This window comes from Acipenser ruthenus, chromosome 27 (genome assembly GCF_902713425.1).
Source record: "Acipenser ruthenus chromosome 27, fAciRut3.2 maternal haplotype, whole genome shotgun sequence".
Lineage (NCBI taxonomy): Eukaryota > Metazoa > Chordata > Actinopteri > Acipenseriformes > Acipenseridae > Acipenser > Acipenser ruthenus.
In genome coordinates, this window is record NC_081215.1 from 4,807,729 (window position 1) to 4,835,305 (window position 27,577).

Genomic DNA, 27,577 nt, shown 5'->3' on the forward strand with positions numbered 1-27,577 from the left:
AAGCTTTGCTTATTACCCGTTATGTAAGGTATTACAAAATACAAATCTGCTGTTAAAATTGTGTGGCATAAATTGAATTGATATGCATTTACCCATTAATTCAAGTGTTGCTACATGATAAAAAAAAAAAGTTGAGTATGTTTATTAAGACTTATATTGGTAGCTCCAACAAATATTTAAGACAGTTATGTATGTCATCATTATAAAGTTTTTTAAAATAATATTCATATTGTATAGCTGTGGATTTAACTAAACTTTAATAAATGGGTAATTGCATATTTATTTATGACGCACAAGATAAACGATTAGCAAAAACCTTTACATCTTGCATGCATTCCTATAGTCGGTTCAACAACACATCACTTTAAAGTCTTTTTTTCTTTCACTTTTAACACAACCCATCCCCTGTCATTAAATACTAAGTAATCAGACAACACAATATGTTTTTCTTAAGATTTATTCTTAGGCTAACCCAAAAGCAGATCCAATCATAACGGGCTGAACAGAACAGACGCATTCGATGTTCGTTCAAAAGATATGATTGTACATACTATTCTAACGCAGCCTCCCAAGCGAACACAGATTAGGTTGAACCTCTACTGAGTGGTTCCATTTCGTTCAAAGAATAATGGTTTTATTTTGCTGCTGTGTCACCTGCAGATCAGGTAATTCAATGCTTGACTGTGTTACATTTGATTCTATTTGGTTCCATGCAAAACCATTACATAACATGACATTGGTGTTTATTTAAGGCAACTGATCTTGCCATTATACTCATGCTTCTGCATTAGCAGTACATGTTTGGCTCACAGAATGCAGTACAGTACATGTTTGGCTCACTTACCTCTGGAGTACGTAAACTATTGGTATATCAACAATGTCTGCTTTCTGATGAAGTGGAGTGCACCCAAAGACTAAACTATAAGATCATTTAGTACACAGATACCAAGGAATAATATCTCATACCCCTTTTCCACTGGCACATCCGAGGCCCTCACAGTAGGGGTGGTTTTCCACTGGTGTTTGCCAAGCACAATGAGAACCAAACTGTGAAACTCTGGCTCTACAACGCATCTGAATCTGGCTTGGAGCCGAGCAAGGGCAGGGGCGGGGTTAATGATTTTTGTAATTACGTCGCGGCAGCTAAGGCAGAGTATCTTGCTCGTCAGATCCAAATTAGAGCTCTCTCTGAGAATCATTATTATCCTCTTTGTGTAATCAGCCCTCAGTTGCATTTCAGTCGTATTCAGTAATATATGAAGAACTGAGCGGCTCGGTTGTACCGTGGAAAAGAGGTATCAGTGTTAAACTGAACATGATTGTGGAACGCTGTAGCCACTAGGGACCTGAAGAAACGGTAAAAGAAAAGTCACGCCTAGCTTCTGTGAGAATAATGATACTCACTGGATCTCCAACTAATCAGTCTGAATATTGCACCATGCATTAATGATGATAATAATAATAATAATGATCATAATCATTAGGTTTCTTGTGTCTGTTTAATTCTTCAAAGTTGCCTTCTGGCAGGATTCAGTAATCACATACGCCTCCGTAACAATAAAAAACTGGAGAGTACAGGACCCGTTCCTTATCGAGGAATGAAAAAATAAATAAGGCATTTAAAATAAATTGAGAGGCGGTCGGAAATACATGCCGGGTGTAGGGAATGACTGTTTTCCTTGTGGGCTGAACCCAAGGAGACTGCAGAATGAAATCGCTGAGGACGCCTAATAAAAATCAATCAAGAGCTGAAGTGCTGTAAATCACTTGATTGTTAACTCCAGCAGTAAACATGCCACTCCACAAACAGCAGGGAAATCCACTGAGGGCTGAAAGGGCATCAGTTCCTGGCTACTGGTGTGTGCAGTGCCCCCTGCCCCCCGCCCCCTGCAGGCTGTGGCTAGTAGTGCAGAGCTACAAGTACTCCTCCTCCAGTTTCTGCGTGGCACACTTGATGCGGTTGTTCTCTCTCAAGTTGCGGACCCGAGCACTGCGGCTTGTGATCTCCTCCACGTAGTTCCTGGGGAACCAGCCCCGCTCCCCGTCTGAAAGCCTGATCCCCTCAATCCAACCTGGCACAAAAACAAAGCATTATTGTATATGGTATTCCTGAAAATACCTTTACAGAAAATAGGCTATTCATCCAGTTCTCTCTATAGAGTCTCACCATCACTGGTCCTGGTTTTGGCCTGAAGGATGTCTGCCTTCTCCAGTGTCAACTCGTCATGCTCCTGGGCTTTGTAGCTTTTAATGCACTGCACCTGGGCTAAGTCTGAACAGAAAGAGGCAGCTGGTCACCCTGCAGCACTGCTACGCCACTCACACACTCTTACACACTTATCTCTTCACCCACTCCTTGACACACTTAATCACCTCCTCAGCTCACCTTCATTCTCACTGATCTGGCCCTTGCTCATCACAGGGTCTGAGGGGAACATGGCTGCAATCCACCGCTGCTTCTCACTCCTAAACAGGCAGAAACCATTCACTGATGTATGGCAAGGCTAGTGTGCTTCCCTATATATATATAAAATACTGCATTCATTTCAGCCCTGTAATTTATTCATGATGCTGTGATTTAGGACACTCACTCCGTGTTTGCTTTGAGCAGGATCTGGTGCTTGAGTCGTCTTTCCTCGCAGAGCTGCAAGTGGAAGATGAACCCGGAGATCCCGTGCAGCTTCATGTTCAAATCCTTCACTTTCAGCTCCCCGATCTTCGCGTGCACAAACACAGCAAACTTTCCAGTCCTGTACGCAAACCAAGGCATATTCATGAAATATTTTAATGCTGATTTCTGTGGCCAACTCCGTTTTAGAGAATGCGTTTTGAAAAATAATGTCCTCAAGGAAAACTGATCCTCAATATCAGTGCAATAGAAAGCTCTACATCTTTGTGTTAAAATGTCAGCTGGTACTTTAAAAGTGAACAGCTGTATATGTCGCTGTACCTCCACATGATACACACTGTATACATACACTACCCTGCGTCCCCAATACAACGTCTCCCCGTGGACTTACTCCTTCTTCCGGGACAGCAGCAGACAGTCATTGAAGAGATGCAGGTAGACAGGGCGCAGCTTGAACTTTGACCCAGACATGCTTATGGTCTGAGTGTCCACCTCCACCAGCTCACCGTGTTTCACCAGCCAGCGGGACTGTGAGATGAGTGGGAAAATCTGTAGGGAACAAAACGAGAGTGGACCAGTGGACCGGGGTCGGGGTTCAGGTTTATTAGGGAGAGTAAATATATATATGTGTTTTTTTTTACTTTATTAATAATATAGAAAATATAAGGTTAGGGTTGTGTTAAGGAGAGGACTTCTTGCCCCTACCTTGCCTTCGAAGTGGATTTTCTTGTTGAGGTGAATGAGCTCCTCGGTCCTCTTCATGGACTGAACGCTGGAGTTACACTCCTTGATAAGCTGCAGGTGTGAAAAGAATCAGGGTCAAGCAACAACACAGGGCAGCCTGTGCAGTTACGAATCCATTATTAGTCATGTAGCGATGGTCTCAAAAACAAGGTTTTGCAATGCACCATGTTACCTTTTTCAGTTCATTAAATGCCTTGGTGGCTGTGTCTTCATCCTGAGATCCTGGGGCGGTCCTCTTCAAGATATTCTAAAAATTGAAAATAAAAAAAAGGAAGAACATCATTAGCTAATGAGGGCGATATTAACGCAGGTAACTCGTTTTTTTCAATTGGATTTTGTCAGGGCTGCTGAGAATCATATTTTCATTGCAAAGTAAGGGTTTTAGTACTTTTTTACAAACTTATTTTTACTACCAGCACAAGCCTTGTATTATAGACACTGTGTTTTGTTAATACAAGGGGAACATTAGTCCTTTTCAATAATGTATGAACGAAATGCTCAGTGTAATTGCTGCAGGGCAGATGAGTGCATGGCGTGCCAGGCTCTTCTCAGAGATATGGGTTACGTTCAGTAAGCTATAGTGGCATATGCTATTGTTTTGTGGTATGTTGGAAAATTGAATTGCTGTGATTAAGAAATCTAGGCAAAAAAGTGGCAATAGGTGCAATTATGTTATCTCACTATAGTAAATAAATATGAACTGCTTCAAAAGAGTGATGTTCTCATTACAAACTAGAGCAGTGTCTTGATGTGTCCCCTTACCTATCCTGCCATCCACCATCTTGAAGGGGTGTTTGTCAACGTCCAGCAGTTGCTTTTAACACCTTTCAATTTTGCGGGCATGTTAAAAATCTATTTCCAATAATAAACATGTAGACTAAAAATGTCAAATCTTGAATCGAGCAATACTTGAATCATCCACTCCACTGGTTTGGAAAGGAAGGACGTGCTGTAGCGGTTATGGTTTAGCTCTTGTCTGTGGAAGGGGTTCCCCACGTCTTACCTCGACCAGCATCTTGAGCCGTGTGATCCTCTGGAAGGGCAGGATGAGGAAGGAGGTGAGAGGGAGCCGCTGGCAGACCTGATCTTCCTCAAGCCGAGCCAGGATCCCTGGGAAACGGGGATTCTCCTGCCTGGAGAGCAAGGGGCAGGTTACAGAGTCGAGTTAACACAGCCAAGACAGCGCAACGGGAGGGGATGATGCTGTCCAGTTAACTAAGTTAGTATCGTTTACTGAGGTATCAGGTAAAATACATCTCTCCGTCAGTGAGCCATGTTGGGTTCAAGACCGCATTTGGCCATCCACTGAAGGGACAGATAGAGCCCGCCATGAAGTATATATAAGTTAATTAATAAAATCCATCAATTCAGACTTTGAAATCACTGAACTAAGACTTAGACGGAAATAAGACTCCTATTGCATAGTAGTTTGATCCATTGCTAGTTTTTACTATGAGTTTAATAACACACCTGAGTTACTGTGGCTAATCAAGCTTGTAATAAAACCTGGAAAGGGTAAAACTGCTATGTAATAGGAGTCTTATTTCCATCCCTGGAACCTCAACTCAATCAATAGGATAAACACCCTTGGCAATTCCTGGACGTATATCTCAATGGGTTCTCCTCCTGGTTAAAGGTGAATGAACTGAGTTTTAAGAGTAGGCAGCTGTGGTTCCTTACAGCAGCCTCTGGTAGGTCTGTTCCTGGTACGCCTGGTTGGTCACGTATGGCAGGTAGACTCTGCGGAAGGCAGGGCAGTGAGCCAGCACGATGTCACACACATCAAAACGCAGGATATCTTCCTCCAGCCGCACCTCCAGGTCCTGAAGAAACCTGCAGTGACAGTGGAACCACACCAGACCATTGTGAACAGGACGGAAAAATAAAAACGATTGCCTGGACCCTGATCCGCACAACTGAAGCCTTGTCAAATTAGTGATCCAGGGTTGTCAGTCCCTCACTTTTCACAGGCACTAGATCTCCACTATCCTCAAAAGCCTCCAATTCCTACACTATTAACAGCATACATCCTCCCTGCCTCCTAACCCTAACCCTAACCCTAACTCTACCTCTAACTCTAACTAACCCCTGACCCCTACAGTACCTCTCGCTGACAGCCTTGACATTGGGCAGTTTGGAGAAGAGCCACTGACGCTCCTGGGTTCCCAGACAGTCAGCCAGCTCCCGGGAGCACATGAAGTGATCCACCGCAATGGACAGGCTGCGTATGTAGGAGGCCTCGGACGTCACCAGCTCAAACTTGGCCTGCTCAACAAACACACAGACAGACAGGCAGCTGCGGTCAGCCTGGAAACCCAATTCACTCAAGTCATGCGCGTCTTACATTTGCTCTACACTTTTGTAAGAACCTGGGGTCTGTTCAGTTGGAACAGCAGTCAGTCAATCTAAATGCTGCAGTTATTTAAATCACTAAAATATACTTTTTATATACTTCTAACGTAAAAAAAGATATTTTAATTATTTAAACAATGGTTTTGGATCAGTTCAACAGACACCTTATACTGAATGTAGCTTGTTTATATTCTGCTTCCTACATACAGTCAGATCATGGTCCATTCTTGGAAATTTTACATGCATTTTTTTATTTTATAATCAATAAAAAAATTGGGACTTTGAACAAAGGACATTGGGTTGTTTTTTTAGCACAGAGAAAAGAACAAGAGGCACAAATGGAAGCCGAGTAAAAGTAAGTTTGGAACGGAAGGTAGGAAGCAATTTCTTTCCACAAATACATGGAATAGCCCACCAGGTGACATAGTAGTACTAACAAGGGCCTTGATGGGCTGAACGGCCTTTTCTCATTCCCAAACTCTTGTGCTTGTGTTCTAACTATTGGAATTAAATCACATCCTATGCAGCTCTCGCTCTTTACTAGACTTTTCTTAATGAGGGCAGTGAATCAGTCAAGCATGCTCTTTTGATAAACCCCCTATTTGGTTCATTGAAATGCACTTGCTAATGCTGATTGGGGTTTGACTCTTCTATGAGTCCGGGTTTACAAGCCCTGACCTCCTGCAGCTTGCGCTCTTCGTTGCTGAAGGTGGCGAGCATGCCGCTGGCACGCACGTCGGGGATGTCCTGCCACAGTGAGAAGGCGGAGCCTCGCGAGGAGCGCTGCGAGCGGAAGGAGTTGGTTGGCGAGATGTTGCAGCTGGGCTGGGCGACCCCGTCCTCATCCTCCTCGTTGATGGCATCTGCCCACTGCTGCCGCTGGATCTCCCGGTTTATAGCAACGTCGCTGTATTCCTGGTACAGGATCGCTATGGAAACCACAGAGCAGAGGACCCCCTTAAAAATATTTAAGAAGCCTGCATGTGCAAACACTACGGTAGATCTCTTTCAGTCTGTGCGTGCAGAATTGCACCATGTTAAGTTTCCGATCTAGGTATCAATGCTGGTGTTGTAAAGCATTGAATATTTATAATGGAACAGAGTTGCGGTTTTTAAATTAGACCTGTAACTCTAAAGAGATACATTTTTCATGAATTTGTGTCATTCTTCAACTTCGTGACACAGCCCCAAATAAAATAATTTTTAAAAAAAAGATTCAAATATGAAAATAATTCTTACAGTTTGGCATAAATCTTGAAAGCCTGTTTATGTAGCTGGGGAAAGCTGGCGTGTAGGCATTCTCCTCTATGGAATTCTTCCTGTAAAGGGAATGAAAAGTCAAACTCATTTTAAAACAAGCCTCCCACTCACCTGCTCTCATTTTATATGTATATATCCATTGTAGCTAATGCTGCACATTTGTATGCAGATCTAGGAAGCATAACTTTGCTAAAAAATCCAGACTTCTCTCGCTGGAAGATATATAACCCCACTGAACAGCCAATATTTGAAAGAACGAACAGAAAAAACATATTTGTAAAATAATTTTTAAGATTTGAATAGATGTATAGAACTGGATAGGATTTCCTAGGAAAAAGATTAATTTGGTTAGACCATCTTTTAAATTGGATGCAATTTGTGAACCGCGGTCTATCAAACCTATGTCTCGAGGTCCCCTTGTGGACGTGCACTGTACAGTCACCAGGGAGTAGGGGTCCTGGTCCAAGGGGGCTGTGAGGAGCACTGTCAATGGAACTCGCTGAGCTCTGATCCCTGGCATTCTGCTTGCCTGCGGCAGATCCATCAAAGACAAGGGAGAAGATTAAAACAGATCGACATTCTTCACAGCCTTCACAGATCAAACGTCTTATTCAGTAAAATAGGCATTTAGGTTTAAGTGTGCACAGAAAACTGCCGCTACGCAACTAGCCGCACTCTAGAAATAGATGATGCTTAACCCTTTCAGCACTGCCCTGTAGTTTTGCGCTAGCAGACTGACTGAGGGCTGGTTTCACAGGCCTTGATTAACACAGTCTTGGATTACCTTGCCAAAGGTAACATTAGGTACTGTAGTCCAATATGTGTACTAATCAGGGTCTGTGGAACTGTTCAATTAGGTATGCAAAGGTAATCTTTCTATAAAATGATTTACCACCAGTGAATAATTTAGCTATGGCTAGCGAGTTTTAAGTGTTGGTATGTTTACAAAATGTCAAAGGACCACAGCTATGGCCTAAAAAAATATACATGAACATAATTTAGATATTTTATTTAATATCATGTATTAAAGAAACTACAAAATGATATTGCAAAAGTCTATCGGAAGCCATAACAGTAATACAGTATTTCATGTTAGAATTCAAAATGTCAGATTTATTACATTTTTCACAGTTTTTCGTTAAGTATATGGAAAACTACAAAGCGGAATGTCATTAAATATGTTAACATGACATTAGGCAGCAGGTTTGATTCGACTTTATGAAGCAAAACTAGTTAATTCTATAGGGTGATGCAAAACTTTTGGCCATAGCTGTACACAGCACTTACCTTCAGGACTGAGGCTGCGCGGGGCCCCCTTGTCCTTTGACGTGACCCTGGCGGAGAGCGATTTGCCCAGTTTCAGGGAGAAGGAGCTCTTCCTCTGAGAGAGCTGCAACCGGCTGATCAGCTCCGAGGCAGAGAACCGCCTGCGTTCCTGCTCACTGTTCCGAGAGCTCTGATTGGCTGTTTCTGCAGCCAAAATGCCTTCAGAAAAGTCTGTCGTGTCTGCCGCATCTGATGACGATTTATCCTGAAGAGTGTGTCCCGGCAGGATTGTGTCCTGCTTCTCTGCGGGGGGTTTAGTCTCGATCCCCCCTGCCGGCAGGACTGCGTCCATGGGGGAGGCTTCTTTGGTGTTTAGCTCCTCTTCAAAGATGCTCCCAGGAAAGAGATACTCGCACTCCAGACTCGGGCTGCTCAAAGACTCGTCGCTGAGACTCTCGGGGGAATACACTTTCATCTTCCTGCCTGCAGAACAAAAGTACCCTGCTGCTTAAGCCTTCTTGTTGGTTTTTAACAGAAAGTAAAAGTCATCTTTGCTACTCATTCCTTTACTACTATCTTTATTTTAATGGTTTCTTGTGGTTAATTGAGGACTGGCCAAAGTTAGCATTGTTGACATCACATGATACCACCATGACAACATCAATGTGTGCAAGTAAAAAAAATCTTATACTGCTTTACCTGCATGCCTGAAAAATGGAGTAGTAAGGTGTTTTTGCCATGGTGGTATTATGTGAGCTGAAAACCGTACTGTACTGTAGTATTTTGGCAATGGTTAGAGAAATAACCACCAGACATGTTAAAAAGAACACACAAGTAAATAACAGAATGATAAAAAAAAGACTTTAATGTGTTTCAGTGTGTGCGTGTGTGTGTGTGTGTGTGTGAAGTAGGAAGTAACAAACTCACGGACTGACTTCTCCCGATCGGAGCCCTGTGAGGTTCTCCGCTGCAGGCCACACAGTTCCAGACTGGGCCTGATGTCGAGGGTGGGAGAAGAAGCGTTGCAGGACTCCCAGTCACTTAGGGGAGAAGGAGGGGTCTTACTAGGGGGGACTGAATTCCTCTCCAAGTCCCTCACACCGTGTAAGTCCGCCCAGCTGGGCTCCCCGATGGGTATATCCTCCGGCCCCACGTTGTGGTCCACATTGAGCCTCAGTCCTCTGTAATTCCAGCTATCTGTTGAACACACAGTGCTTGGCCATCCGCTGGAGTCTGAGTGGCTGATGGCTGTGCCAAAACAAGGCCCCTGGCTCTCCAGGGCTGGGGCATGCAGTCCGTTAGCGCTAGAAAGGTTAGGTAGCTCAATGAAGGTCAGGGACTCCTGCTTGCACACGGCAATGTGGTGCCTGGGGAAAGGCCTGTCCTTCAGGCCCTCGCTCAGAGCCTGGGCCTCAGGTGAGCCGGGAATCCACATCTCGCCACTCTCTCCTCGGTACAGGAACGTTTTGAGGTGGGGATGGAAGTCAGGAAGGGGGCGGTAGTCCATATCCAGGGAGCAGGGTGTGCAGACACCTGACGCTGAGAGACCGAAGAGGAACAGAGAGAGACAGTCAGTTGGATGTAATATTTAGTCAAGTACCCTCAAAAGAAACCTTAAAACTGATCTTGAATTCAAATCTAAACCCTATGCATTAAACCATTGGATTATGTTGGAGAAAATAGCCTTCAAAATGCAAGAAAACTAAACAGAACTAAACTTTATTGGTTGTTGACTTTATTTCCTTTTAATTTCCTGTTTTACCGGTAACTGGACCTCCCCTGAGCTGTACATGTGCATTCTATGAAGCACGTAGGAAATTGTGAAGCCAGATGGAGTCCAATTACATCTAAATGTGTTGTGGCAGGATAATTGGGCATCACCTGAGCCAAACGGCAAATGAAGTCTAGAAAAGAAAAAGAACAGCAGCAAAACAAGAGACACAGACTCCTAATGCATTTTACTATGAGCTTGATTAGCCACAGTGTGTAGGCAACAAACTCAGGTGTGTCTTATTAAACTCATAGTAAAACCAGGAATGGATCAAACTGCCATGCAATGGGAGTTTTACTTCCATCCTTGGGACATTTAAGATATTGTTACGTTATGACATGCAAGAAAATGTATTTTAAAGCCTTGGTGATTACTCTTTTAACCCCATGACTAGCGATACCGCTGGAAACAAATTTATTGTGAAAGAAGTTGGGCATTTAGTGTCAAATTACAGACTGCAGTTGGTGGCCAGTAAACAACCATTTCTACATTGAAACACTCAAACAATAAACCGGGCCATTTTTATTGCCAATTGGAATGATTTGTTTTAGTGGATGGGATCTGGACAGAACCAGGATAAAACCACTCACTTTTGTTCCTGGATCACTAGATTCCAACCAGGCCCCAGAGCCCAGAGGTGAAGGCAGCCACTATCCTGTAGAGGGATATTTCTACTGCGCCAACCAGGTCTCCTTCCCTTCCCTTCCCTCCCTCCATCCCTCCCTCCCTCCCTCCAGACAACAGGTATGCAGCAGATAATCCTCCCCGAGCCACCAAAACCATCATCTGTGCCGAACGCAAACCTGTAATACTGTTAACCCCCCCTTTTGTTAATCTGTCTGTTCTTTTGGGTAAAAAAACACACATGCTGCATCGCTGATAACTAGCTGCTACCTGTGCACTTCCTAAACAATGAAGCTTTTCATCTCCCACCAGCTGGAAATAACTCCAGGAAGCCAGGAGCAGCTTGGGAAGGGTAGGTGTGTAAGGGGGGGGAGGCAGGGATGGTTGCCTCCCAGACGCTTTTTAGAGTGGTTGTCTCTGTCTGATGGCCGCAGTCTGTCGTCAGCACTTTTGTTGTTAATTGGTGCTAGATAAACGTTATGGTTTCCTGCTGTGTAATCTGAAATGGCTCACTGAGAATGAATCCTGGTTAAGTAACACCAGGACTCCCAACAGAAAAAAAAGAAGGTTTGGAAAAATCCGATTGAGATATTATTAAAAACAATGTAGAATCATGAGCAGACCACAGCGTTACTGGTACCAGCAATGACAGCACTGTACAGTGGCCCTGATAGGTTAGCACAGTGGTTCTACAGTGTGTAGTTCTTTATGCAGTACCATTGTGATACCACGGTCCTATGACTGTCCCTTAGATGAGAACCCCTTCTAATCCAAATTGTGTTATAGGAGAGCTAACCTGATAAAGAACCAAACCTGGTTGCAGTAATGATCACAATAAGCTGTGCCGGTTCACTAAACTCTTCCATGGGGAGTTTCACTTTTATTTGTGTCTCATAAAGCATCTTGAGCAACAAAATGCAACCAGACCACTTAACTGGTGAGGCGCTTTCAATATTATTCCAATCAGCTCAGGAAATTTTTACCTCTTTATATTTTCCAATTTGTGACACATCCCTGCTTGTCTGAAATGTGGTTTAGCATCACTCAAACTCAATCAGGCTTAATTAGCAACACAAAACCCTTACTCAAGTTTACAGCTGAGCCACCAACACCATGATCCGTGCAGAACGCAAGCCTGCAATGTCTCTCTGTCCGTGTTCCCTGTAATATATAAATGCTGCATCTCCCAGTTGCTGATCTGTTTCATCCATTATAGGCTTGACTGTAGATCTTATAGGCTTTGATGGAGAGCTGACATAAGATGCTTATATTTAATTGCACCAGTCTTGACAGTTACTAGGGGTGTGCTGATACTCTTACACATTGTCCTAATTGCCTTTAAGAAGTGTTTATCATCAGGCATTAAATAAATCCATTCATTAATGTGTTGAGTTAAAATAAATATATATATATATATCTGATTGGAAGCAAATTGTAAAGGTGAGGGAAGGACAGCTTGTCTCATGTTGAAATCAACACATTATTGAATGGATTTATCAGCACACCCCTAACAGTTACTTTTTTCTTTCTTTAGCAAGTCATTCCACTTTGATATTCATTGCAAAATATCTGGGCTAACACTGCAGCCTGTGGGACTGATTGGTTTAAACACATTTAGAATTGTTTATTTCGTGGTACATTAAACTGAAGTGTAGCAAGTTGCATCAGGGTGTTTACCAATGTGTGTTTCAGGGGCAGCTGTGACTGACACATCACTCCCCCACAGAGCTGAGAGGCCACAGATAGATTTGGATGTAATTATAACATTAAGTAGTCTTGCAGTAGTGAGACAAGCTGAGACTTGTACAGACAGACACAGTAGCCATTGCTGAAACACTGACACAGAGATTAGGACTTGCTGTTAAGTACCCAAACAAACCAAAATCACAATTAAAAAAAATACAATACAGCATTGTGAGAGATTCAATAAAAAAAGGGTCTTTCTGCATTGGCACAGTGTAACTCTACAGCTATGACAAAAGTTTTGCATCACCCTGTATAATTAACTAATTCACTAAAGGTTGAATGAAACCTGCTAAATAATGTTATGTTAACATACCACATACCACTTTGTAGTTGTCCATATACTGAACAACAAACTGACAAAAATTGACAAATTTGACATTTTGAAATCTAACATGAAATATTGTTCTACCATTATGGTTTCCAGTAGACTTTTCGATACCGTTTTGTATTTTCTTTGATTACATGATGTTTAATAAAATATCTAAATTCGGTTCACATAGTTTTTTATTTTTATTTTTATTATGTCACAATCCAAAAATTCTAAGTGATGCAAAACTTTTGGCCATAGCTGTACACATGTTCACGTATTCTGCAAAAATCATTTGGCTTCACTCTATCAAACAATGAAAACAATTCAACCAACCGCTATTGCTTTTACTAAAATTATTTTTTCAATTTTGAGTCGCCCTGTGTACTCCCAGGGGTACTCGTACCCCAGGTTGAAAACGCCTGCCCTAGAAATTGAAGCATCGGGGCATACTACTCTACAGGGGGGCCTAACTGAATATAGCCACTACTGGACACTCCTTACACACATGGATAGGCCTAAATCCACTGGTCAAAGGAAATGACGTCATGGCTATTCACAAATATTGCCGAGTGAACTGACATGACAACTTAATTAGTTTCTTTGTGCAACCCCACGTTTAACATACCTGACCGCCAGTGGTTCCAGAATTCTGAAACGGCCAGTCATGTGGTTCCCCTGCTATGCGTATTCAGGGTCACTGGACGCACATTTAAATGGTTTGCAGACACTCTGTGAGTAAGCATTTTCTAGGAGGATAGAACAGAATCTCTCAAACTGTTTCCCTATCCGGGATGCCCCTAGGCTGCCCTGTTCAAAATAATGCTGTTTTGCAACAACCAGAGTTTTGAATCATTTGTCAACCTAGTGATGAACGCCGTGTGGTTCTGTCAGTCTGACATATACATAAAAGTGAAAGAACGGTACACAGAGAAATAACTCCAGGGCAGTTTTCGCTTGAATGACCCTCATATATTATATGCTTACTCACCTCTGGTTTCCCATTTTAAGTGCTTTCTATGATTTTGTAATAATGACCCTTTTAAATGTATGTTACTGTTTTAAAATGGTGTTACTTTGCTCTTTCCCTCACCTGCCAAATCAGAGGATCTCTTTACATTACCTCATGCTGGACTTCAACACAAGGATATGCAAACTCTGCTAGCTATTTAACAAAGCCTTCCCTTCTCAGGATTTATTATATAAAAAAATATACATATGATTTTAACGAACATTTAAAATGTGAAACATGGTCCTGTGTGCAACTTTACACACTAACAAGTGTCTGGTCTTTACCGAGTTAATTGAAAACTGATGGTTGTTTAAAAACTGTTAATTTCGAAATAGTATATACAGTAATCTGTAATTAATCCATTCACATATTGTGTTGTCACAAGAAAGAATGAATCCCAGTCTCAGAAGCTGTGTGCATCTCCCTATTGAGCCAGGCCATTTACTAAGCACAGGGCGGGAAAGGAATTCCAACTATTTGTGTAACAGTAAAACCGAGCTGCAGGCTATTTCAGACTTGCAACTCTGGAAAGGGCGCTGTTTACACTAACACTGTGATACTCGAGTGTTATGTGACAGTTGGGTAAATTGTGTTTACACACGTCTTAAACCATTGCAGGTCTTTGTAAATTCTGCACAGAGTGTGTATTGAAGTGATCTCCTATAAAGATCATGATCCAGGTTTCTAGCTTGGATATCAACAAGCCTCTATTCATGAAAAAGCTCAGTAAAGCAGGCTCATTGATCAGGGGTTTTATGAAATTACATTGCAAATTAATAACCGGGGTGATGTGTTCCATTTTTAATCCTGCACAGTAACTCGATCCAAAAGTCGGAGTCGCTAATGATGCGTGAAACAGGGCCAAACCCAAATTGTTCTTAATTGTTTTCAAAGGTGATTATGTATAGGGTGACCAATGCAACACATACTAATGCATGCAAGTGTTCAGTTCTGATACAGTAGCTCGCTGGTACTGATTTACATATATTAACAGTAATTCTGCTGGGGGTGATTTGTTTCTAAATTATACAAAATTTAAATAAAATCACTTTGAATTCTGTGTTTTTTTGAAGACAATGAAGACTTTTGAAGACGTTGAAAAATACTTCAAGTCAAAACATTTGTCATTGGATTTTGAGTTTCTTTTAGAATTTACACACATTACAGCAGTTAGTTGGACCGGCTTGGGGTTCTGTATGTTTTAAAGACCCGATACATTTGAACTGCTGTGTGTTAAAATATTCCGCCAATATCATTCAGGGAAGAAGATGGAAGAGGCTTTAATCATAGCAGTGAACGAGCACCCCTATGGTTCTGTACATTATTACAAAGAACTGTAAAATTACAAGGGGAAAACACGCCAGAGGAAAAATGTGCATACTCCACAAAGAGAGCAGAATCGAAGAAGATTAAAGAGACATCATGAAGCATCTCCTTAAACTCACACAGCTGCTGGCTTCCTCCTTTTTCTCTTACTCTACCGCTTGCAAAGTCCTGGTGCAAATCAATAAACCCTAACTCTCTTGCCCCTGACAGGAGGCCAAGCACATAAATCCAGTAAAAGTTCAGGGTTTTTTTAAGCAGTGCATTGTCTATCTTTCATATCAAATCATTACTTTTTTGTTGTTGTTGTTGAAGGCCAGATTGTGACAGTTAATGATTTACTGAGTTACTTTGAAGTTAGTATGGATCTCAGGGATTTTGAAACCGATCATAAAATCAGAAAATTGACAGCCACTTACAGTTTTTACTGCCACTGAAGGTCTTTTTTCCTTGACTAAGCAACAGTTAGCCTGGCATTGATTGTGTACCCATCATATGACTATAAGCACCAGCATTAAAAATCTCTGGCTGCAATTCCTTCTACCAGTACTTTCACTTACAGAAAAGTTTGTAAGATCACTGGGATACCTGTGCATTACTGTGAAGAACCCTAGCTGAACCATTAGCGAACCACAGCACTACCAGCAATGGCAACATAATGGAGACATATTGCAGTCCTATTACAGGTAGGTACTGATTTACGTTATAAAAGTTCCCCATAGTAAAAGCAGAGCAAAGTGTAATAAAGCATAGTGAAAAAATTGTAAAGCATGGCTAATCATTTAAAGTATGGTAAAGCATAAACAAGAAACATGGCAAACCATGGTAAATTCATAGTATAACCATTGGAGAAAGCATCGGAAAACTGGAAAAGTACCTTGCAAATGTAACGCTTAAGTTTGCTAAAGTCATTGAGAGAACTAGCAGATATATACACTCTTCAAAATAAACAGCTATTTCAACACAGAGAAGGCCTGCACAAACCTTGAACTGCTCAACAAATTAACAAGTAAAAAACGTAAACACAAACACAGCTGCTCTTATCCCTTAGCAACCACCAACAAATTTACCCCCTGAACAACACTGAAATCAAATTAAAAAACAACTGTAAACCACATTTTTAGTACAGTACAGTATATACCCAATAATGAAGAATCAACCTGCTGTAACACCACAGTGTGCTACAATTGAGGCAAGCAGCATACAGACAGCTTCAAACACAATTAGGAAGACTAGTCACAAGCTAATGCTAAGAGCGGGCTCGAAATTGTCACGTTTGAATGTGATGCGTTATAGAGACACAGAGAGAGACTACTGCCAGATGACAATACAATCTGAGCAATGCATGGACTTATTAAACATAGACTTTCTGCACAGCCATTTAACGTTACCCAGGACTCTTGAATTTTAATTTTTGGATCCTCCATATGGAATTTTAACAAGTGAAACAGACCTTTTCCCATGCACTTCAGAGTATATTGGCTCATTGCAGCGAGAGTAGAAAATGCATTCTAAAGTTCATGAGTTTCCAAGTCATTCCTACAGGTCTTTCATTCAAAGTCCCTTCTGCAGAAAGATGTGTCTCTATCTAGAAAAGCTTGATTGAGGCTCAATTAGGTAACCTGACACAAGACTCAGAAATATTAATCCCATTTTGAAAAGGGTTACAATAATGGCCTCAAATTCACAATAGCATCCCAGTGGGATATCAGACAGCTGTTCATTTGGAATTCCTATAGATTTAGGATTAACATTATGCTGTTCTCTTTTCAGACTTGCATCTCTTTCAGTTCTGGAAACAGGGGTGTAACACAAGCTGTGCTAACCCAAAACACAAGCTGTGCAAGTTGAGACAAGCTGTATACTCTTGTTTTGAACTGTCAAGGATAGTTCTCACAGTATGTTTGACCTACAGGTCAAGATCCCTGTGTAAACCTGCCCAAAAAGTCTCCTGCCCCCCAAAAAAAGACTTAAAATAGCAACTCTCGGTAAAGAGACAGCAAACAACTTAACAAGCTCATCGCTTTCTGGAAATGAAACAACTTAAACTTGCTTTTACAGTTAGCTGACCAAAACAAATTCAGCAAGTCTATTATGGTTTAGGAGAAATCAATGGTACTTCAAGAGGTATTAAAAAACCTCTCTTTGCAATGGAAAAACTACAGTCAACAGACTCCTACAGTAGTGTAAAAATATCTAGCTGCTTTGGTAATGAATGTATATGAATCCATTCCATTTGTGACTTCAAGTAGCCTTTTGCCAGGTAGGCAGTTTTTTACTGACATGGGTTGATATTTGCTTCATCATGCAAGCCATCATCCTCTGTCACTAAATCCCAACTGGATCTGCTTTTTAAGAACTTCACTTTGTAAATTGCTTGAGCCTGGGACAGGATCCATTAAAGAAACCATTAGAAATTTGCCCTGGGGCTAACGGTGTGACAAAAATGGACGAGATGGGCAAAAGTCTCAACATCTCTTATTCACGTTCATTTTTTCCAACCTTCACAATCCGGGACACTCCTGCTAATGGTCAATATATCAGTCAAAATCTAAAAGTAGAAGTAGCTGCCAGAGTGCTGACAGAAGGAGTTTGTCTAGATCGATTTTAGGCTGGTTTTCAATTCTCGATAAAGCCTAGGGCCTACAGAGCTAGTCAATTGAACGCAGAATTAGAACTGAGCCCGCCCCGCTCCCCCTCCCTCCCTCCCTCCCTCTCCCTCTCCCTCTCTCCATAAGGACACTAAGCCGCCCTAGCCAGTAGAGACCTGAAAATAGTCAGCAAGTAGCTAAAACAGCAATTTAACTGACAAGAAAGACAGCACTTCTGTTCAACAGTCGGACAGGTGTGCTGCCATGTCCATTAAATAAACTGTGCGTCAAGAGGGATAAATACCTTTTATTACATACATCTGCAGGGCACTCCCATTCACATATCTTAATGTTACTAGGGTGCCGAGAACATCAAGCCATTTATGATTTATATCTTAAGGGTGGCTCTTTTTATTATACAGTAGTTCTGCCAAAAATCATAAGGATAAAGATTCATGGCAGGGTTATAATATTTAACTTGACCTTGAGAATTACTTTTAAATGTTTGTGACAGCGAAAGTATCGACAGCAGAGACTGAAGCCTCTATATGCCTGTGTTTTAAGGATGATTCGTTTTCAGAGAGAGGCTAATCATTAAACTAGCCAAAAGAGAACTGTACAGCATTCTTCTTTTTCTTTGACAGATTCTAAGGTTCTAGTGTCATCAGTTTCTAAGCACAGGCCTGATATCACCTGTGCTTTTCAAAGAAATCAACAGTTTCTATTGGATTTCAACCAGTTACTCTTTAAAGACTTGGCAGGGATAGGGTTAATTTCTGTCCCTTCCAGATGCGTGTGTGTGTTTGCACAGCCACAGGTGTAATTAGTTTATTTAATTTAATTGCCTACCTGTTCATTTGTTTTTAGTTTAATTAGTATCACCTGCCTGTAATTTAGCAGGCAGATATTTAAACAGTGTGAAATGTTGGATTGGGGTGGTCTCCAATCTGTGTGAGGAGAGAGGCTGGCAGGATAAAGAAACCTGTGTGGTTTTGTAAAGGAAGTGTGGAAATGTGTGTGTTTGAAGAATTGTTTTAAATCGGTAAACGGCTTAGCCGTCCAATTTTAGTGAGGAACCAAAAGTAAAAAGTTTAGCTAGCGCTCCAAAATGGAGTTTTTGTTTTGTTTATTTATTTTTGTTTGGTATTTCAAATAAAGGGCGCAAACGCACTGTGAAAGGTGTGTGAGTCAGTCAATCACAGTTGTAGTCAAAAGTTTACATACCCCAATGGAAATTTATAATTTCTAGAAATTTCTCGAAAACAAATAATTTTTATTTTTGTATCAAAAGATTTGCTTTTGTGGATGAGGAAAGTTAGAAGAAATAGAAGTCTACAATTATTTATTTCAGCAATTTTTTTGCAATACTCCAGTGTTATTAATAAAATCTAAAGCCTTAGCGTTATCATTTAAAAACAAATTGAAGTGAAGAAGCAAAAGCTTCTCAGTGTTTTAAAAGGGGGGCTTGTGATAATGTTGATACAGTTAATAAGCCAAGATAAAGAAATGTGTTTTAAAGCATTCATTTTGAGATCAGTCTACTCTACTGTCTGCAGCACCTGATTCACTGTGGAGGACCCCCATACAAGTATTTCACCCGTCATAACTTTGCTTAGCTTCTGAGATCTCACAAGATAAGCATCCAGTGTTGTGGCTGCAGGAATATGGTACTCTGAAGAAACAATGAGTGGTGTCAAGCATTCTGCGAAAGAATCAGTTTTCTTTTGAATGTCCCTTCATAAACAGGGAGCATATCTCAATGTGAACATCAGCGATACAGGGATGGATATAAGACTCCCATTGCATAGCAGTTTGATCCACTCCTGGTTTTGCTGGGAGTCTAATAATACACCCCTGAGCTTATTACCACTGTGGCTAATCAGGTTTGTAATAAAACCTGGAATGGGTGAAACTGCTATGTAATAGGATTCTTATTTCTATCCCTGCAATTATTATGAAAAAAGACCAAAGGTAAACAATAATAGGTAATTGTAATTCTATTTTGACTTTGTGGTAACCCAAATGGCCTTATAAATAAACCAATGCTTCATTCTAAGATAGATGTACAGCGATCTGAACTGCATGAATCACAGTAATAAGCAGAGTAACCAGAGTTTCTCACAAATCCTACAGCTGCATGATGAAAGGGGCGTCATTTTGTTCAGTACAGAGGCAGAGGAAGACCAGTAAATGATATAGCATTGCTGTCGCTGTGGTCTCCCAGATTTACAGAGCTTGTTCTGGCTTGGTCTGCAGCTGCGATGGCCCTGGGAGGGGTTGAGCATGAGTTCAAACATGTCATTATCTCGTAACAGACCTGAGCTGTGCTTGGAAGCAACGCAAAGCAGAGCCCCTAAAAGAGAATCTACCTGCAGCAACTGCACATGCCCAAAACAAGGCTAGAGAAACTGATACCAAGCTGGCTTTAACATACTAGAACCAACTTGGAGACTCTGTGGATGCAATTTCATAACCTTTCATCTTATAAAGAACAAGGCTGTGTGCATATTGCAGTGTTTCATTCTTCACGCTTGCTTTGATTTTCTTTTGACATGTGAGATATGTATCTCTGGTTAGTAGTACATACAATGTGCCCTTCATTTCTACAAATATCACAATGAAGAACAAACCTACTTTGCTTCAGTTTTCGCTATAAAGCAGCGCTCACAGTCTCAAAAGATTTTTTTTTCAGTAGAAATGTTTCATGTGGTCAAATGCAAACAAGCATCATTCAATTAACCTTTACACCTGTATTGAATTTCTAGATACCTAGTTTGACCTGCTTATACAGGATTATTTTAATGAAGGCTTTGCTATGTGCTGCAACCCGATCAAATTTGTTACAAGACAGCGGCTCCCGAGTCGTAAAAGTCGTAAAAGGCGCTCCGCGTGGAGTGCAGGATGTGCCCTATAGCCTGGAGGTCGCCGGTTTGAGTCAAGGCTATTCCACTGCCAACAGTGGACAGGAGCTCCCAGGGGGCGGTGCACAATTGGCCAAGCGCAGCCTGGGGGCGGGGCTTAGGTCAGCCAGGGTGTCCTCGGCTCACCACGCACCAGCGACCCCTGTAGTCTGGCCGGGCACCCACAGGCTTGCCTGTAAGCTGCCCAAAGCTGCGTTGTCCTCCGACGCTGGAGCTCTGAGGTGGCTGCATGGTGGGTCTGCAGTGTGAAAAAAAGTGGTTGGCTGACGGCACACGCTCCTGAGTCAGCGCTGGGGTGGTAGCGGTGAGCTAAGCCTAAAAAAAAAAATTGGCTATTCTAAATTGGGAGAAAATGATAAAAAAAAAAAAAAAAAAAAATTGCAGACTACGATGTCATCCTATTCAAAGCACAGAGGAAATGCATTCAGGGTTTTTATAATGGATTATCTATGTGAGGGGTGTGTTACTTGCATACATTTTCTTGAATACAATTACTAATATTGGCCTTCTGTTACAGGAACATACATTGGCTTTGTAAGCAGCTTTACTGCAGGATATGTCAATTCAGAATTCCCACAGAATGTTGGTGTAAACCAATGGAATTCACTTATTAGAATATGATTAATAATATGGGGATTATGTGGGCATGTATGATGTGTATTAAAAGACCTGTGATGTATAATAAAGATCCTATTCACAAAATTCCCTTTTAGGTCAGTTTGCTGTTTGCGTTTCTACAATGTAAAGTTTTAGGTCAGGGAGGTAAGGTACTGGCCTGAACCTGTCAACAGACAACTGTGTAACAATCAGTTGGTAATCCTGGAAATATAACCCTTACCTCTCTGTGTGTATCGTTTGCCTCCTCTTTCTCAACTCCACCTCTCTTTTTGGCTTACCAAGAGGGAAATCGAAATCTCTCGGCATTCACAGAGCGCTGTCAAGAAAGGCTGAATTTTCTGAAAAGCTAGGCCGAACACAAAGTTGTCATATATTGAGTCTAGACGAGTTCTCCTGACTAGACTAACTTGTCTCTCATTTGTAGCAGGGCAGTTGTTGTCTGATGTTGACAAATGCCAATCGCACCTCTCCCTTGAAATATATCTCAAAGACCATTTGTCACTTTTCATTTAAAAATATATTCTGTATTGTATTGCTGACTGGTACTGCGCTATATAAAGAGGGTAATAAAGAGATCATAGTTTCAAAGGAGAGGACAATAAACAGAATGACCTTCACCCTCCAAGAGGTTTAACACATTGATTATACAATCAAAACCACAATGGCAGAGCCTTCATCAGGTGACGTGTTAGCATCTATAGTTTTCCATTCGCTTCCTTTTAATTAGTCTGCTGGCAAAGTGAGTAGGAATTCCTTCTTTCTTTAGGGGATGGCTGGTATCTCTTTGACACACCTCAATTATACTTACAGGTGTGCATACTTCTGTTTGGAATTCAAAACTCAACCAAAAAAACAAGCTAAAGCTACAGTGTTGCATTCAATCTGTCACTAAAGAACTAGTATCAGCCCGCAGTGTCTGCTTGCTGCTTTATCCCACAGTGTAGCCCTCTGCGCGACTTGCTTTACTACTATACTGTCCAGTTTGTTTACATCATCCAGTGGCACAGCTCTCTCCCCTGCATCCTACAGCCACTGCATCACCCTCCATGTGCTCCAGCGGTTACCTGCAGCAGTTGCAGGTCATGAATGTCATTGAACAACAGCAGGGTTATCAATGCTTGTCCAGTTCAAAGTGGGGTCGGGTCTTAAAGGATCCCAAAGATTCAACAAAACAATGTGGCTTGGTAACTTCTTCCATACACACAGTATAACAGCTCATGCAATGTTTTTGTTTGACTGATGACAATTTACAGTTAAATGAAACTATCAGACTAGAGTCCCAGCTGTACAGCAGTCTTGACCTCTCCAACTGTAACAACACCCTGCTGAAAATTCCAGCAACTGCCGGTGAACTGGGAACCAGCAAGACGAGGGAATTGGAACAAATATTGACTGGTTTCCAACTGGATACCAATCGGGTATATAACAAATGGTGTGCAGCAATTAGATTCATTTAGAAGTGTGAACAACCATTTGATTTTAGAATGCTCAATTAAAAGGACCATGAACCAGCTGAGCCGGCTCTTAGACCAACGTTAAGACTCTTGACCAGTTAAAAACATCTGACTATATAGACCAGTGCTGGTCTTTGCTTGAATTACCAGTTTATTAAGTAGTCTATCCGTAAGGACCGATATGCTACAGCGTGAGAGCTAGTCAGACTTCCACAATGTACAGTCATTTGCCTAATGACTATGGTGCTGAATCTCTTACAACGGCCGTGGCATCACATTACTCTATGACAGAGGAACCCTGTATGACAGCATCACAAACACATGACTGTTTATGCAGCATAGCCAGCACCAGCTCCCATGCTCCGCATAGACAATTCATAGTGGTGTACAGGGGACCAACGACCCCACACTGAATGTTGTGCCCCACATTAAAAATCGGTCTAACCCTACACAGCATTATCATGTCTGTATATGATGTTACTGTAGTTTATCACTTGTTCCCTAATGCCTTTATATTATATTATAAAGTGCTAGCACTATACTTATAAATTGCTTCTTGTGGGGGGTTGGGATTGGGGTATAGAAATCCCTGCTAAGCCACTGCTACCTGCAAATCATAATCCTAAAAATATAACCCCCCTGCAAATAGCCAGCCAGACTTCTGGCATGTGAACCAAAATGTATGGCTATATTTAATAGCATCAGCACAGTATTAGTGCTACAAACTAAACAGTCTACTCTTTGATATATATCTAACAAGAACACATTCTCAAGCTGCTCTGAATGCACTGGGTCTGTAAAGAAGAATGCAGCCGTCAGGACAACTAATGCTGATCAATAGGATCACCATTAAACACAGATTTACTTACAAACAAGCATAAGCAAAGCTGACTTAATCAGTACAAATGCAGCAGTTTACCTCATTGGAAATTGTGTCTCCTTCCCCAGCCACTGGGAAGCCTCTCAGCTGAGCTGCAGGTATAGTGAGCAATATCTGGAAGCGCTGGGGGTCCCATTACTGCCCTCGCGCCCCTCCTAATCCTTTTTTAATCCTTTGCTGATCCCGTGCGCCCATGAATCAGACTTCCTGGGTAGCGCAAGGACAAGAAAGTTCCTCCTTTCCTGCTCGGCTGTCCAAAACACAGAGCACACACTCCAGTAGCTGCTGCAGCGAGTTTCTCTTGAAATGTTTATCCACCTCTCCAGCTCTCCCCACCTCTCCCTCTCTCTCTCTCTCTCTCTCTCTCTCTCTCTCTCTCTCTCTCTCTCTCGTTATTTATTGTTTCATCTAGAGCACCTGCCAGCAAAGAGGAGATGAACTGACATGCCAGGGGAAGCCGTGCCTGTGTGTGCAGAGACTCTGCTGTAGTTAGCTAATAGTGAAGTGCTGTAGCCAGACCAGACACAGATAGGGAGAGAGGGCGTGTGTGCGTGTGTGTGTGTGCAGACCATGCAGAAAGCTGTCGTGACATGCCTACAATCTCTTTTCTCCTTCCTCCCTCATCTCTCTCTCTCTCTCTCTCTCTCTCTCTCTCTCTCTCTCTCTCTCTCTCTCTCTCTCTCTCTCTATCTAACCTCCTGTGTGTTGAAAAAAAAAATCTAAGGAAAAAAAACAGGTTAGACCAGAGTCAACACCACATACTCAGCTTTCCTTCAGGGAAACTAAACGGCTACTGGAAGAGGCCAAGTTCAATTCATCTGAAGCCACTGGCAAAAAAAAAACAAAAAAACAAAGAGTGCTACAGTATTCTGAGTGTTCACACTCTCCATGGCACTCTCCATGGCACTTTTGAGCCAATTCCATTTTACAGTACCTCATATACAGCTTCAATCATGGGACTAGCTCCGACATTTCTCCTTCACACACTCAATCCCTGGACTTTCCAAATAGGGGCATGTGCTGGGAGAGGTGGGCCTGAGGTGGCTGAAGACTACCCGTAACAAAGACCTTGCAGAGAGAGGAGGTGGCACTGAGGAGTAACACACTCATGTGAGCACAGCTCACATGAGTGTGTTACTCCTCAGTGCCACCTCCTCTCTGGGGAGAGGCAGGGAGAAGGGGAGAGGCAGGGGGAAGGTGGAGCAGTTGAATGCTCTTCCACAGCCTCTGCTTGCAGTCTGCACCTGCCTTGCTGAAGTGGCACTGGCGGACCTGAGACTGCCTTCTTCGTCACACATAGAAGGCCCCTGCCCCGCTAGCCTGATGGGAATAAGCAGACGCAAGGTTTAATAACCTTTAATAACCTCCCTGAATTCCTAACATGGGTTTATTATCCATTAACTGCCTTGTAACCATCCACACAAATAAAGTACAAGGGTCAATAAGATGGGGAATTTCTTGACGGACAAAAATAAAATGTTTACTATGGAAGTTTTCACCTGTAATGGAACTATCATCGGGGTATATTTGCAGAAATGAACTTGTCTATTGCAAAGTAACGTGTTTCTGAACAAGAATCGCTGACATGTGGAAACCTACCTCGCCCAGAGGGAGGCTGAATATATTTTGCGAAAAAAAAGGTAAAAAAAAAAAAGGTTTAAAAAAAGTGCCTTCAGGTAGAAAAATAAAAAAATTTAAAAAATACCTTAAAGCATTAGATTGTAACACCTGCCATTTCCCTGACTCTGCCTAAAATATTTTCAATAAATCATTTTCATTTAAGTATTATGTCTGCACGAAGGTCACATACAGAAAACTGTATTACAAAATAACTTGTGTTCTAATGGTTCTAAAATTAAAACAAGGGTACAATTAGGATTATCTATTATTTAATGTAACACAAGTTACACAAAACTATAGTCTATTTCTCAACAGGGATAGTGAATGGAGCCAGGGACACTGGTAATTAATTGCATTACCATGGTACAGGTATCATAGAAGATAAGTACTAGTTTGTTGCCTTATCAAAACCGCTGGGCAATATTTGTACCAAACCATGGTGGTACCTTTGCTGGTTATGCTGTAGCCTGCGTGTATAATGTTGGGTATTTTTTTGACCTTTTCATTAACAGTATTCAATTGAGACGTGACCCTGTAAAATATAAGAAACTAAGTCAAGTAGGCCTATATTTCAGCAAGTGTCTTCTTCAGTACACTGATGAAGTGTAGAGTCTACAGCAGCTTCAGACACTAGCTGAACATTTATCTGCTTGATTTAGTTTCTTATAAACTTTGTTTTGACTGAGTGTTTTGAAGTTTTGGATGAATCACTTTGGTACTGTTATGCATACTGTAGGCACGCTAACTTAAATGGTGGATAATAACTGCATCTTTAAATGGCTCAGGAATTCAACGCTTCAAGTGAGGACAAGGTGAGTCTCTCTAGTTCTTTAAAAGGAAAAACATTATTGCACGCCATGTGTAATGATATGAAATTCCAACTCCTGATCACTCACCCACCCCCAGTCCAACTCCTGTACCTGCCTGTCAGGACGGCTGGAACAGAAAGGGGAGCCGACAGCAGCAGCCAAGGTCTTTAGAAGTGCCCACTGCCATTGTTTCAAGGTTTATTTCTACGGGCACCGAACTCAGGTATACAAGATTAATCGATCAATTATTATATATTTTTTAAAGCACACAGGTGTGATTAATTGATTAATGATTAATCAATTAAAACCCTAATTTGTTGTTATGGCAACTTTAAAAAAAAAATATATATATATATATATATATATATATATATATATATATATATATTTGCTTCTGTTGGCTTCTTTAATAAGCTTTTGAATGGTGGGGGGGGATTTGGGCCAAAACCTGATGATGTAACACTTTTTAAAATAAAACTGATATTGCAAAATATACACAGTGGACCAGAGATGTCCTGACCTAAATGAAACTGGAGAAAATCAAATATTTCCACAGGGAAATGTTTTACAGCCTGGCAACCCTTTATTTCTTATTTCAAGCAGCTTCCCTCTCCCTCATAAACCTTCCATACGGCTGTGTGCGATTCCTCTCTTTCCCCAGATTTTCTATGGCTTGAAATTGCAAATGCTACATACTGTAAGCCAGATATACGAGCCTGTGGGTGTGAATCAGTTTATCTGCGTGTACTTTGTGCACTGTTGCAGGTCATACTGTTTGATTTGGTTTTGCAGTAACCATGGACAGTGAAAATGTTTTCTTTTGTTTTCTGCAGCACTAAATTGAAAAAAACGATCTATCCTACTCTGTAATTCAGTAAATCTCCCATCAGGTTTAATTCATTCTCTGCTATTATGGATGATGGTAAGCACAGTGAAAATTATACAAGGGAGACATTATTTCAATTCCCTGGATACTCTTCTACTAAATAACAAAACGTTGCGCTGTGATCCGAGTTGCCTTCAGGAAACAGGCTACTGCTAAAACAACTTGCTTTTGTCTATTTGTTTGTTTGATGGTTTTTGTGTGCGTTTCATCTTAGAGGTGAGGAACAATAGCATAGGCATACTGTACCTGAATCTGGGTGACAGCAATTTGAGCACAAGCTTTTGTCAAGCAAGTGCATGGTTCCTGTCCTGCAAGACCCCACCTGCTATTCAGCCCTGTGATGAATCAAGCTGCGGTTTGGTGAAGTTTAGAACTACACATTCATTTCACTTGTGACTAAGCCTTTGACACACTGTATCCAAATGCTATTTTACTGCACCAGATAGGACTTAAAAATTAATATATACAGTTCCTGAATAATATTGTTCATATAGGCTACTATACAAAATGAAAAATATGCAAAATGATAGAATAAGGGTGAAAATTGCAATACTTACAGCTATAACATGTAGTTAAACGTGGTCACGAATTGCGAAGAGAAATCTGGTCACCCAAACTGTAGCACACAAGAGGATCATGTATGAGTCAATTTATAAAGAATATATATCATTTACAATATAGAGTAAAACCTCACATTTAAGCCACCTCAGTTAGACGACCACTTTCTTGTAGTTTTAATTTGATCCCATTGACACACCTGTAAA

At 41.4% G+C, this 27,577-nt stretch overlaps 1 protein-coding gene across 2 annotated transcripts; it reads right to left on the reverse strand.

Annotated features, from left to right (window-relative positions):
- LOC131701864 (rho guanine nucleotide exchange factor 19-like) lies at positions 1 to 27,419 on the reverse strand. Of its 2 annotated transcripts, none has more exons than XM_059002395.1 (16): positions 27,371 to 27,419; positions 9,179 to 9,790; positions 8,273 to 8,734; positions 7,385 to 7,514; positions 6,965 to 7,044; positions 6,404 to 6,654; positions 5,478 to 5,638; positions 5,054 to 5,206; positions 4,377 to 4,506; positions 3,546 to 3,620; positions 3,335 to 3,424; positions 3,021 to 3,178; positions 2,592 to 2,750; positions 2,387 to 2,466; positions 2,168 to 2,272; positions 1 to 2,072 (listed from the first exon to the last, which is right to left on the reverse strand). In XM_059002395.1, the coding sequence occupies exons 2-16, from the start codon at positions 9,756 to 9,758 to the stop codon at positions 1,915 to 1,917; spliced, it is 2,772 nt and encodes a 923-aa protein (XP_058858378.1). In that variant the 5' UTR covers positions 9,759 to 9,790; positions 27,371 to 27,419; the 3' UTR covers positions 1 to 1,914. The 2 variants fall into 2 exon arrangements, with proteins under 2 accessions (XP_058858378.1, XP_058858377.1); XM_059002394.1 differs by lacking the exon at positions 27,371 to 27,419 and adding an exon at positions 23,538 to 24,076.
- Between the last annotated feature and the right edge of the window lie 158 nt (positions 27,420 to 27,577).